The sequence below is a fragment of the Osmerus eperlanus genome, chromosome 25, assembly GCF_963692335.1.
Source record: "Osmerus eperlanus chromosome 25, fOsmEpe2.1, whole genome shotgun sequence".
Lineage (NCBI taxonomy): Eukaryota > Metazoa > Chordata > Actinopteri > Osmeriformes > Osmeridae > Osmerus > Osmerus eperlanus.
The window spans coordinates 2,093,990-2,106,363 of record NC_085042.1 but is presented as its reverse complement, the minus strand read 5'-3'; the positions used below and the strand labels follow the sequence as shown (position 1 = coordinate 2,106,363).

Below are 12,374 nucleotides of genomic sequence, written 5' to 3'. Positions count from 1 at the left end.
GGGTGTGTTTCTGAGCTTTCACCTTGCAGGGACAAGGGGAGATGGATAATGGTGGTTGTACACAGCACAGACTGCCCTTGTTTTGATGGAAACATGGTGAACCAACACTAAGGCTCAAGAAAGCTTTTACATATGTATGAGGATAGAGTAGGTTGTGCTGTACATTTCAAAGCAATGTACATGCATTGTGCATGGCATTGTCACCTCGTGTTTTATTGTGAAATCTTTTCAACTGACTTTGCTGCAGACGCCTACTGTATCATTCAATGGGCGTCTGGGGATGGGAGATGAGATTTTTTAGATGTGCAGCAAGAGTGCAGTTTGTAGAGTGTGTGGAATATGTCATGTGTGTGTTTGGTGTGGAGTGTGTGGAGTAAGTTAAGTGTGTGGAGTGTGTAGAGTGTGTGGTGTGTGTAGTGTGTGCTGTGGGTAGCGTGTGTGTCGAGTGTTACTCTGCAGATCGGTGCTGAGACTGGAGGTCTCAGCTGTGATTACTGTGAGTCTGATCTGCCATCAGCCTGGGAATGTCTGCCTCTGGACCAGATAAAAACTCATCAGGGGACGGAGCACTCTGTCTGGATCTCTCTCTCTCTCTCTCTCTCTCTCTCTCTCTCTCTCTCTCTCTCTCTCTCTCTCTCTCTCTCTCTCTCTCTCTCTCTCTCTCTCTGTCTCTCTGTCTCTCTGTCTCTCTGTCTCTCTGTCTCTCTCTGTCTCTCTGTCTCTCTCTCTCTCTGTCTCTCTCTCTGTGTCTGTCTTTCTGGATCTCTTTGTCTCTACCTGTATGTCTGTATCGCTCTGTCTGTCAAATCTCTGACATTTGACCTGTTGTTCTCGACCAAGTCTCATAGATGACTACATACCATATTCACATAAACACATGGAAAAATGTGTTTTTATCCAATATCAATTATTATCAGCCGTGCCGTCCACAATAGGAAGATGTATATGTTCCCTATTTGTTGACTACTACTCCAACATTTCAAACTGCTAAATAAACCCTTTCCAAAACAGGAAGAAAAGGGATATGCTGGAGGTAGAGACGTCTTTTTTTCCCTTCATCTCTTCAGTTCTATGTTACCTTTTCATCTGCTTTCAAGATCAAAGCTCTCTGCTAGCGCGTGTGTGTGTGTGTGGGAGTGTGGGCGTGTGCATGTGCATGTGTGTGCACGTGTGTGTGTGTGTGTGTGTATAGCAGTCAGCTGGAATCGGTGTCATCCGCATGCATCCCAGTGTTACCAGAAGAAAGCTATATCATTGGTCACTTGATAAGAGAAGCTAGTGTTTGGTGGTTTCAGACTTCGTGTCTGGACAGAATCAGGCAGCATGGCTGAGCAACACAGCCAAGCGTAAAACTATGCTGGTCGAGCTCTCACTGCACATCCATGGGAGGAGAGGCTGATGCCTTCTGTCAACCACTTTAACACTGGCCATTTGGCCGGGCGGGGTGTCTGAACAATAGCGTTTTTTTTTCTCCAGAGAATTGTCTCCATTACAAAGATCTTCTTTGAGAAACATTGGTGGATCCAATGGTGACGTGTGTAGGTAGATGACGCAGCAACATTTGAGGTGGTCCAAATAGTTGTATCTGGATATTATCCAGTTAAGACGGAGCAGGTCATTTAAGGGGAAGACAGGTTCATATGGTGGGGAAGACGTGAGCTGAGGGACATCACCACATACAGAGGAGGGGAGATGTGCACATCCACCAAATCCGTTGTCACTAAGCAACTGAAAATCAAACGTAAGACGCTAGGCGAGATAATGAAAGTTGGGATGAAGAAGCTTTGCTGTATCTCTCCCTCTCTCTGGATCTGTTTCTCTCTGTCTTGGTGTCTCTCTCTCTATCTCTCTCTCTGTTTTTCTCTTTGTCTCTCCCCCCTCCCTTTTCTCTCTCTCTCTCTTCCTCTTTCCCTCCCCCCCCTCTTAGACAAGGTTTCAGATTCGTCTGATATCAACACTCAATCAGTCAGAAGTAGCCGAGCCAGATAATTAAATGTTCTTTCATTCCCTTTTAGATCTGAAGGATGAAATGCAACAGCTCTGACATATACTAAGGAGGAATATATGAATATTTCATTTTACACACAGTACCTGTGAATGAAGTGTGAGACGTCATTTCGCGATTCAATTCCAAAGAGCAATTCATTCCGAATGATTCTATTGTGTTGGTTCTGTTGGATCTGTTCCTCGTTCTCCTTTGTTTTCTTTTGAAAGGGACATTCTTTAGTTGAGAGCTGTGATGCTTGGTCTTTCCTGTGGGAGGGCTTCAGGTTGTGAATCCATAATGCAGGCGTTTCAACCGCTCAACCCACAACTCAAATCTGCTCTAAAGCTGGAGACATAATTATTCACCATGTCCAAGCAGTGAAGCAGTGTATTGGGAAGAAATAACAGATAAACAAGTTGCCCTCAAAATTTGTCCCACTTAACCCTCCTCTCCTTTTAGTCCTAGCCATTAGTATTCAGTGTGCGAAAGTCATTGCTGGCACTGTTTCTAACGAGTTGCTATGGAAAAAAGGCAGCACCCAATAAGCATAGAGCTCTTATGTCCATCTGTTTTGCACCAATTCAGCAAGTGCCATTGGTTACTAATAACTACATGGACCTCTGAAGGACAGTTAAACTCTCCCCCTGCCCTGGGCCCTGTAAACCTCAGTATAAATCAGTAAAAAGGATACAATTAGCAACCGGGGGGAACTTTAGGACAGACAGGAGAGCTCCGAGCCTTACTCCTTTTTAATTAGCAGGATTAAAATCAACCGTTGGTGCTCTCTAGTCTAGGAGAGAGAGGGGAGGAGAGAAAAGAGAGAGAGGGGAGGAGAGAAAGGAGAGAGAGGGGAGGAGAGAAAGGAGAGAGAGGGGAGGAGAGAAAGGAGAGAGGAGAGCGGCAGAGAAGAAGCAAGGGGTGAGATAGGGGCTGTGTGTGTGAGACAGAGACAAAGATAGAGTGAGAAAAACACAGAGAGAGAGAGCTAAGTGCCACAAACGGATTTTTAAACCCTGACCTTTCTTGCACTCCCCAAAAGGACACATCCCTCCAGATCAGAGCGGTGAGGGACAGTGATAAACAGATGTGAGGCGACGAGGACTGTGGCTGCTGCATGGCTCTGAGGTGGTGACGTCTAAAAATAGTCCGGCGGGGGCCCCCTGGGGGCCTGAAGAGCCTGGTACCCAGCACGGCCCTGTCTGGACCTGGCTGAACTGATCTCAGCTGACAACTCCACGCAGCTAACCGCAGTCGCCGCGGTAACCTTTGAGGGGGTTGAAGGGGGGGGGGGGTGTAGAGTCATAACCAAAAGCCTGGCCATGTACTCTGGCTGTCAAACAACACGAACAACACATCTGCTTCGAAATATACACATATACGTGAGAAGAGCCGTGCAGGGCCGCCGCATCAAGCGCTAAAAAAAATGGGCACATCTCTATGTCTGATGTTTACGAGCCGTCAGAGAAGAAAGAGTTGTCTGGGTATTCCGAGCAGCTCGCTAACTGGATGAAAGCCTAGCTGGGACACTCATGGAAAGGAGCAGCAGTGAGTCTGTCTGTAGTCTGGGCAGGGAGCTCTGGAGCATGCTGAGCCCCCCCCCCTCCCCTCCCCGCACTCTCCCCTGCCCTGCCCTCTCCCCTAGGATTCCGTCTACACAAGGAGACAGCAGTCATCCCGTGTCTCCTCCCGTCCAAAGGGAACGGGTCAGGAGCACAGCAGGGCGGCGCCCGCGTCCTCCTCCCCTGTTCTCCTCTCCTTCACTCCTCCCCTCCTTTGACGGCGCCCGTCTCCTCCTCCATGCCTCCCCTCCCCCCGCCTTCTCGCCTCCTCTGCACACTCACCCTCCTCTCATCTTGCCCTCCTCCCCTTCTCCTCCTCCCCCCCCCCCCCCCCACCTGTACGAGGATAGTAGATGTCCGCAGCTGCTTTGCTTGGAGCTGTTTCACGTCGTCGGAGCCGTCGCCAATAGTGCTCGTCTCTGTGAGGTATCACCTGGATGACCGTCAAGCCACCGTCCTGTGAGGATTCTAACAAAGAACGAGTTCGGAAGCGTCTCGCTCCGTGCTTCCCGGCTCGCCTGCTCGCCGCCGTGCTGAGTGGCCTGGCGGATGGCCGTGGTTGGCAGTGCCACACGAGGGGTCACGACCTCTGCCTAGGGTTGACGCCTACTCAGGATGGCATCTGCTGGTCTGTGTTGGCATGTCCAGGGGCATGGCTGCATGTGTGCATAATGAGTTCCTGTGCTCACCCAGTATCCCCACATCACTCACCCTGGGGGTAAACAGCAACATTGTATGCGAGTGTGTGCTCATGCGCAAACGTTGTGCGTGGCTTGAAGAAGCCGGCATTTCATTTGGGTCCTCATTTGGTTTGCCTAAAATTCCAAGCCGTGAGAAGAGACAGACAGGAGTCCCGTGATTGCTGATGGCACAGGTGTGCAATGCTGCCTTGACTGAACCAGAAGTGACTGCAGTCTCACGCTTGGTCGGGTAAACGCTTCCTTCAGCAACGCCCAGCAGATTGCACATCTCTCAATCTGTAGCAGGCCGGGGAGAGGGAAAGCACATATGCACGGCCTTCTTCTGGAGATCAGAGGCACGCCACTCACCCAAACAGCCTCGAATTGCTTCCCTTTTCACCTCAGCCTGTAAAGCCTCTAACAGCCTCCACCTCAGCCCACCTCTAACAGCTTCTTTCTCCAGCTCAGTCTCTATCAACCGCCACCTCAGTCTGTAACAGCCTCCCTCACCACCGGAGCCTCTAACAGCCTCTACACTTTAATAGATTTCAACAAAGACAAATGCACAAGGATGACTAATAAAAGAATGTCTTCTTTTTAAACAATCTGATACATATCCTGGTTAGAAACACCCTCACCTTAATGAGATGGTAGATGGTTTGTATAAGCCATTCTAGAAGGAACAAGATTGCTGAGGCCTGCTGACAAGGTCTGGAGAATGAGGCCCAGTGCAGGTGAGGTCAGGAGAGTGAGGCCCAGTGCAGGTGAGGTCAGGAGAGTGAGGCCCAGTGCAGGTGAGGTCAGGAGAGTGAGGCCCAGTGCAGGTGAGGTCAGGAGTGAGGCCCAGTGCAGGTGAGGTCAGGAGAGTGAGGCCCAGTGCAGGTGAGGTCAGGAGAGTGAGGCCCAGTGCAGGTGACGTCAGGAGTGAGGCCCAGTGCAGGTGAGGTCAGGAGAGTGAGGCCCAGTGCAGGTGAGGTCAGGAGAGTGAGGCCCAGTGCAGGTGAGGTCAGGAGAATGAGGCAGAGTGCTGTGGAGCTCTGGTGGATGTTGTTGCAGAGTCTACTCAAACCCTCAACGTGATGGTGCCCTGTCTGTGTTAACAACTTGCTCAGCTGGGAGGCTTATTCTTCTTCACTGTTTGTTATGGCGTGACATTCGCTTCTCAGGAAGGCAAGGTGCCACAACCTGAGAATGTGTCTTGGCTCAGGAAATAAAAGTTCGGTTGCTAAGATTTTTCCAAAAGACTCATTTTATCTGTGGTGTTTTTGTATGTAAAAAAATTGGTGGGGCACAAACCTCTTCGAAAGATGGACCACATACCAGTGAAGCTACAATACTCTCTTGCTACTGATATGCTTTTTTCACACAAAACAGTTTTAACAACAGAGCGGCTTGCTTCCACCAGGTGTTTTCGTACACGCAGGGACATCCACAAAGTGCACGAAAGCTAATTTGTGTCAGTGTGTCCGTATCTGTTAAGGTTGTTATTATAATGTTATGACAACAACCTTATCATGCCTTCTTTTTTATGCTAGCCTAACCTTTTTCTTCTAAAACCAAGTTCTAACCAAGTTAAACCCTCTGTTACTTTTACCAGCAGTTTAAGTGATGACAATATCCCAAGGCTGGAGGGCACCAAGACACTTTAATTACAGTTTATCCATAAAATGAATGCTTTGAAACCTGTGCTTGAGTATGTAGTCCCCCTTCATTCATTTTATCAAGTAAACTAGCAGGAGCGAAGCTAAGACAATCGCGCTCTTATTGCTGACTGCTGTTGGCACCAGACAGCCAGATATGCTAGCCAATCAACTCTGAAATATGAAATTACGCTGTAGTGAGGCAACAGGCTGTCAAGCCCCACTTGGCACCAAATTTGTGTGATCGACATTAATTACACCGATAGTCTGAGCATGCATATTCATATTTTACCGCGTACAATGTAGACATTGCATTATGAGAAAGGGGCTAGCCCCACATTCCATACTGCGGACACAGATTTGGAGAACGCAGTCTGAAACAGCAAGGCAGGGAGGGACTAATGAACATGAAATAAAATCCAAACCAAATGATATGCAATTAAGTAAGATGCTATAAATTATAACAGATAAAAAAATATGCCTCATCTGCCCCTAATCACCACCTAATCGCCTCTGCATTTTAGCAAATGTAAATGAGTCTGGAATATCTCAGTTATTATTCAATTTCCAAGGGGAATTATCAATGGGCGCACACCAAAAACCCTCTGGACACAACTGGATAGAATTGAATAGATACAATCATTCAGAACAACAAAATGTAATCTTGGTTGTTTACAAAAATGCCTCAAAGGCACTCCTCTTTACAGTTCTCTCATTAAACCCTCCCCATGTCAGATAAACGGTCATTGATTGGCCCAACCAGATTCTGGTTGGAGGGAAATCTATTTGAATGGAAGGGTAGCCAGACCCAACTGTCAGAGCAAAATAAAATATGAGTTGGAAGTTTCTTCTGGCTCCTATTCTACTTTTCTGTCTGGCTTGAATTTTATATCTTGTCTGGAGATGGGGTATATCAGTAATCAGACGGTGATTTATGATTTCACAAGCGCTCAATGGCCTGCAGTGGCAGCTGTACGCTGGGAGAAATTGGAGGTAGTAACCAGAGGTCTATCTTAGGGTAATGAACCATTTGCAAACGTACAGCTGGAGCCAGGGAAACGCTAAAATGGCTGGGCAGACCAATTTCCCAGCATGCCACTGAGTGAGAAGGACTACATTGTGGCTGCACCTTGTTCATTATGGAGACAGGAAGTGTATTAGCCGCCCCACACCTCATAGAGGAACAGCGCCTCACCTTTCCCCAGTGATTTGAATAATCAGGGATGGTTGATGCTATTCTCACTTCACTCTGCCTGTGTGAGAACAAATGCCTCAAAGCATTGAATCTGGGATTGGTATTAAACAGTGAAAGTCACTGGTGCTCTTTGTAGATATGCGCCTTATATTCCTCAAAAACGGGAAGTATGGTCTCATAATCCGGTATGGACTGAGCTGTTTATTGACTCTCTGCTAATGTCGTGCAATCAATAGTTCTCTATCCAGATTCTGAAATACTTTGTTGGGAATCCAACGTGGTGTGGTTTCAGACAAGGCTCTCTCCTGACCCTTCCTTACACTAAGAGGTGTGTCTGTATTTTAGTTTATTCATTCGACTTAATCACACACGCTATAGCTGAATTGCCTTCGTTCTCTCTCCCTCCATCTCCATCCATGCATCGAGCGTTAGTCTGATTAGCTTTCCCAAACAGTTATAACTCATTTTCATCATGCCGCCATTTTGAGCTAATTAAACTTGCTATGGGATCAGCAGGGTGTCTCTCTGGCTAAGATCTCACAGCACTGGCATAGCCACTCACAATCCCTGAAATCAGTCCCTCCTCTGCTGGCTAAAGAGTCATTGTGCTGTCAGTAATTACTTACTTTGTATGTTCCAGATCTGGATGAAGATGAGAGAAAAGTCCTTAGGCCCCTAATTCATTTGTAGAAATGAGTTGAAATAGCAATTACATTTCACAGTTTAAATACTGTGGAAAGTACATCTAAGGATCAGTGTAAACAATTCCACATATGGCATTTTTTCTACATGAGCACCGTTTTCTACCTTTTTCTACCTGAGCAAACTCAGTTATCAATGCTTCCCAGTAATTGTCCTTGAAGTCTTGCACTGGCATTTTGTCAAATGGAGCCTCAGACCCTCTCTCTCTCTCTCTCTCTCTCTCTCTCTCTCTCTCTCTCTCTCTCTCTCTGTTATTGGTGCTGGCATTTGTCTGAGGCGAAGGTTAAAATATTGGCTGGCATTGAGACGAGAGCAGCAGTGATCACCATGTTTCTCTCGTCTGCTCGTCATGCCACTGCCTGTCAGACAGCCGTAGTCTACCTTGTCCCACTCTATATTAAGATCAACTTTTCCTTTTGGCGGGTGGTATAACCTTGTGCTTGGATGGTCCCTGTTTCCTCTTTGTCTGTAGTGAAACTAAGCTAAAGCAGGAGTGTGTTCCCTGGCCTGTCCCCTCAAGAGTTTCACATGTGACGGGCAGAGGCAGATGCGAGGCAGCCAGACCATACCCAACCCAGCCCAGCCCAGTCCAACCCAACCCAACCCAACCCAACCATACCATACCCAACACAGCCCAACACAGCATACCCAGTAAAACCCAGCCCCAACCCAACCAAGCATATCGTATATATTTTTCAGACGCCACAAACACTAGTTGGGCAAGTTGGATCTGCTGCTCGGTGAAATCCCAGATGAGAATGTGCAGCTGGGCGTTGACAGCAAAGAGAATTTACTGCTTGCAAATCAAAAAGATTATTTGATTATGCCTCACATGAATGGGAATAAGGAGTTCAACAGAGCTGCAATGTATCTCGCACTCAGCAACACACTGCAGCAAAGCAGTAGACTACAGGCCATGCACAAGTCCAATCATTTCTCCACTTTGCTTTTTGAGAGATTACAGAGACGTCAAACGATACGTCGCACTGAAATATAGTAAAGATTATATCTCTTCTTTTCTGATGAGTCATGGTCTTTTTTGGGGGGGAACGTAAATAATTATTTACGAATGGCAGCACATTTCGCTGGCATGGGGCTTTGTATATACAGACCGATTCATATGACAGTTTCCTTTAATGTTCTTTTAAAGGGCCACACAATGTTTGACATACAGGGTACCACTCCCTCAACCTGCTTCGTCGGAGTTAGTTACATTTCGAACAATTACAATTGTCATTAACTGTGAAATTATGCTTTTTGTGCCATATGTTTATTTCGTCTCATTTGGAATGCTTTCATTCATAAAGACAAATAAAGTAACATTCTAAAATCACCGCTGGTGTGTGTTCACCTTGACAACAGTTGGGGGGGAAAGTGGAAAGTGGAACCCTAAAGAGAAAACGGCAAGGAGTGACAGAGACAGAGAGAGAGAATCACTGAAGGGCAGGACCAACCGTGGGAGGAGGGGTGGTGTGTGTGTGTGTGTGCGTGTGCATGTGTGGTGCTGTGTGTCACAGAGTGACTCACAGTGCAGTAGTGCGCAGGCATACCCTTGTTCTTGCTTTCTGCACACACACACACACACACACACACGCACACGAACACACACAGGGAGAGAGGGAGCCGTCCATTGTCCTTCTATAGTCTATAGTCATGCAGTATATAAGAACTGGCCAAAATCAAGTGTTTTTCTCTGTCTCCCTTCTAAAAGTCAACCGTGTGGGCATTGTGCCCTATTACGGATGCTTCAATCCATCCATCCAGCTCTGGCTCCTGGCGGCAGCTACTTGTCACTCACGCCTGTGTTTGGACTTCTGTTTGTTTTGCTTGGTGTCATGTAATGTGTGGCTGTGCCTTACAGCGGAGTCTTTTGTCACAGTGTGCACGTCAGTCGGCTTCCCCCTGCCATGTTCTTTAACCGGAGGACAACAGAGACCGCACACGCACGCACGCAAAACGCGCGCGCACAAATCCAGACGCGCCGCAGTCACGGGCAATAAAGCGGTGAAATGTGTACTGTCTAGTCCTGACAGGCCGAGTCAGTTCTCCGTGGCTCTGCGGCATCGCGCCACGTCGGAAAAAAACAGTTCCTCGAGGAGAGGACACTGTAAGCAGCATGGAAAGTTGGAGCCGGACATCTTTGTTCCCTGCCAGCCCCATCCTCGACCCCCACCCTGACCCCCTGGGTCAGCCTTCTCCTCCCAATAGAAATGGCGACGATCCATCTCTCTCTGACCTCTCTCCGCTTCATCCCTGATTGCTCTCTCAGGGTAATGTGCTTCTCTGCACAGATGGAGCCACAGGGAGAGGGCCCTGCCATTGCTCAGCTCCCCCCCCGTTCTCTTCTTTCCGCTGAATAGTCTCCATTTGCATCCCACCAAGAAACTAATGACTTAGCCGGCCAGGAGTGTCAAATTGCTCCTCTCGTCTGTCGCTGTTGGAGTTTACTGACGTGTTCACTGTACACCTGCCTGTCTTGGGTTCCCATGCTGCTCTCTCGCCCCCTCCGTCTCTCTCTGTGTCTCGCTCTTTCTCTGTGTCTCCGTCTCTGTGTCTGTGTTCTTGGTTCTGTTTCTGTATCTGTGTTCTTGGTTCTGTCTCCGTTTCTGTATCTGTGTCTGTATCTCTCTCTGTCTCCGTTTCTCTCTGCATCTCTAGCTATTCCTGTCTCTCTCTGTGTCTCTCGTTGTATCTCTCTCTGTCTCTCTGCCTCTCTCTCTGTATCTCTCTCTGTCTCAGTCTCTGTCTCTCTCCATCTCTGTTTCTGTTTCTCTCTGTCTCTTATTTCTTCATCTCTCTCTCTCTCTGGCTCTCTTTCACACATACACACTCACAACATAGCAATGAATTGTATCATGCTCTCAGGTCATTCACACTGATGTTTAGGGGTCACATAGGATATAACTGCCTCAAGGCTTTTCCCTAGAAAGATGAAACCCTAAGCGCTTGAACCCTGCTGAGGTTCTGGTCGGCTCGTCAGTGTCTGACTCTACGCATCCCTTTCGGTTTGGAAGCTCTTCAGGCGGAGCCATGTCACGATGCTGTCACTCAAAGTTGTGTCAGCTGAACCTGTAGCCTTGTGTCTGTGTTTCAGGGCAGCGAGGAGGGGGACGTGGACAAGAACAAGTGCTGTACGCTGTGTAACATGTCGTTCACCTCCGCGGTGGTGGCACAGTCACATTACCAGGGTAAAATCCACGCCAAGAGGCTGAAGCTGCTTCTGGGGGAGCAGCCCGCCATCACAGCCAAAGGTAGGTCGCCTCTCACAGTGCCTGTCGACGTCTCCCTCTCTCGTTCTCTCTCCCTCTCTTTCCCCTTCTTTCTCAGCCTATCCCTCTTCCTCTCTTTTTCTCTTCTTTCTCTCTTTCTCTCTCTCTCTCTGTCTGTCTCTCTGCCTCTCTTTCTCAGCCTCTCCCTCTTCCTCTGTCCTTTTCTGCCTCCCTCCCTCGCCCTTTCTCCTTCTCTCCTCTCTCTGTCCTTTCCCTCTCTATATTCTCTCCCCTCTATCTCTTTCTCTTTCACTCCTTCTCTCTCTCCCACTTTACCTCTCTCTTTTATCCCTCTCTCTCTCCCTGCCTCCCTTCTCTCTCTCCATCTCAGTGCCAATCATTGAGTTACTCTTTTCAGTTAAAAAATGGTCTTTAGACATGCAGTTAACAAATTGTCTGAATTCACACTAGACTCATGCTTCTGTATTCACGCTGTGTGTGTGTGAGTGGGGGAGTCGCTCTGTAATGAGAGCAGATAACACTGGTTAGAGCAACAGGTTCCTTGAGGGATAGCAGCACTTTGCTAACTATTGTAGCATATTAGCAGTGGTGAGCTTCCTCTGTTTTGTTTATATTTAATTACCGTCTGCTCCTCACCTCGAGGTGAAGGAAGTTTGGCAACTTCTGTAAACCTCTACAGCTGCTCACTGTTTACAAATTGGCAGTTGAGAGAGTAATGAAAGCTGGTCACGATGGAAATGAAGGGAAACTGAAAACGTATGACAATGTCCACTCGCTTTGCAGGGAGAGGAACAGAAGGATAGGGAAATACGGATAGGGGTAATTTCGTTTTTATTGTTTGCAATTTCATGTTGTTGTTTTCATTGTTGTCATTGTTTTAGTCTTGTTGAAGTTTCCAGTTAATATTTTATTTCACAAAAGCGTCAGAGACTGTTCCCTTTTATACTAATGCTGATGTGTGTAGATGCGCAATTACTGGGAAAAACGATAACCGTAGTTTATACGGTTGTCTATTCTGGTCCAACCGAAACAAGTAAGACTACATTACCCTGAGAGGTCCTCCTCTGTCTCTGTGGATGCCAATATATAAACAGATTCTGTGGTCTAAATGTTGCCTTATGGGTACTGTAGTTCTAAATCAAAGCTCTAAAGCTGAACACTGTCTGCGTGCAGGGATGTGCAGCCTGGGGGCGTTGTTCTGAGTGGGCCATGTTTCAGAACATTCTCCTCCTCCTCCACCCCTGAGTTCTCACAGCACAGTGACATGGGGAGGGAGGGAGAGGAGGGGAGGGAGAGGAGGGCAGTGTGGTAAGCCTGCTGTGTCACCCTTTCATTGCACATCAGTGTCCACCCTCACTTCCTTGCCCTCGGCTCTAATTGA

The 12,374-nt window shown here is 47.7% G+C and overlaps 1 protein-coding gene across 1 annotated transcript in view; it reads left to right on the top strand.

The window, feature by feature from the left end:
• The window catches only part of zmat4a (zinc finger, matrin-type 4a), a 60,111-nt gene that overhangs the window by 20,329 nt on the left and 27,408 nt on the right, over positions 1 to 12,374 (top strand). The window contains exon 4 of the mRNA XM_062451550.1: positions 10,858 to 11,014. Coding sequence (XP_062307534.1) covers positions 10,858 to 11,014 — 157 coding nt within the window. The remainder of the gene's footprint in view (positions 1 to 10,857; positions 11,015 to 12,374) is intronic.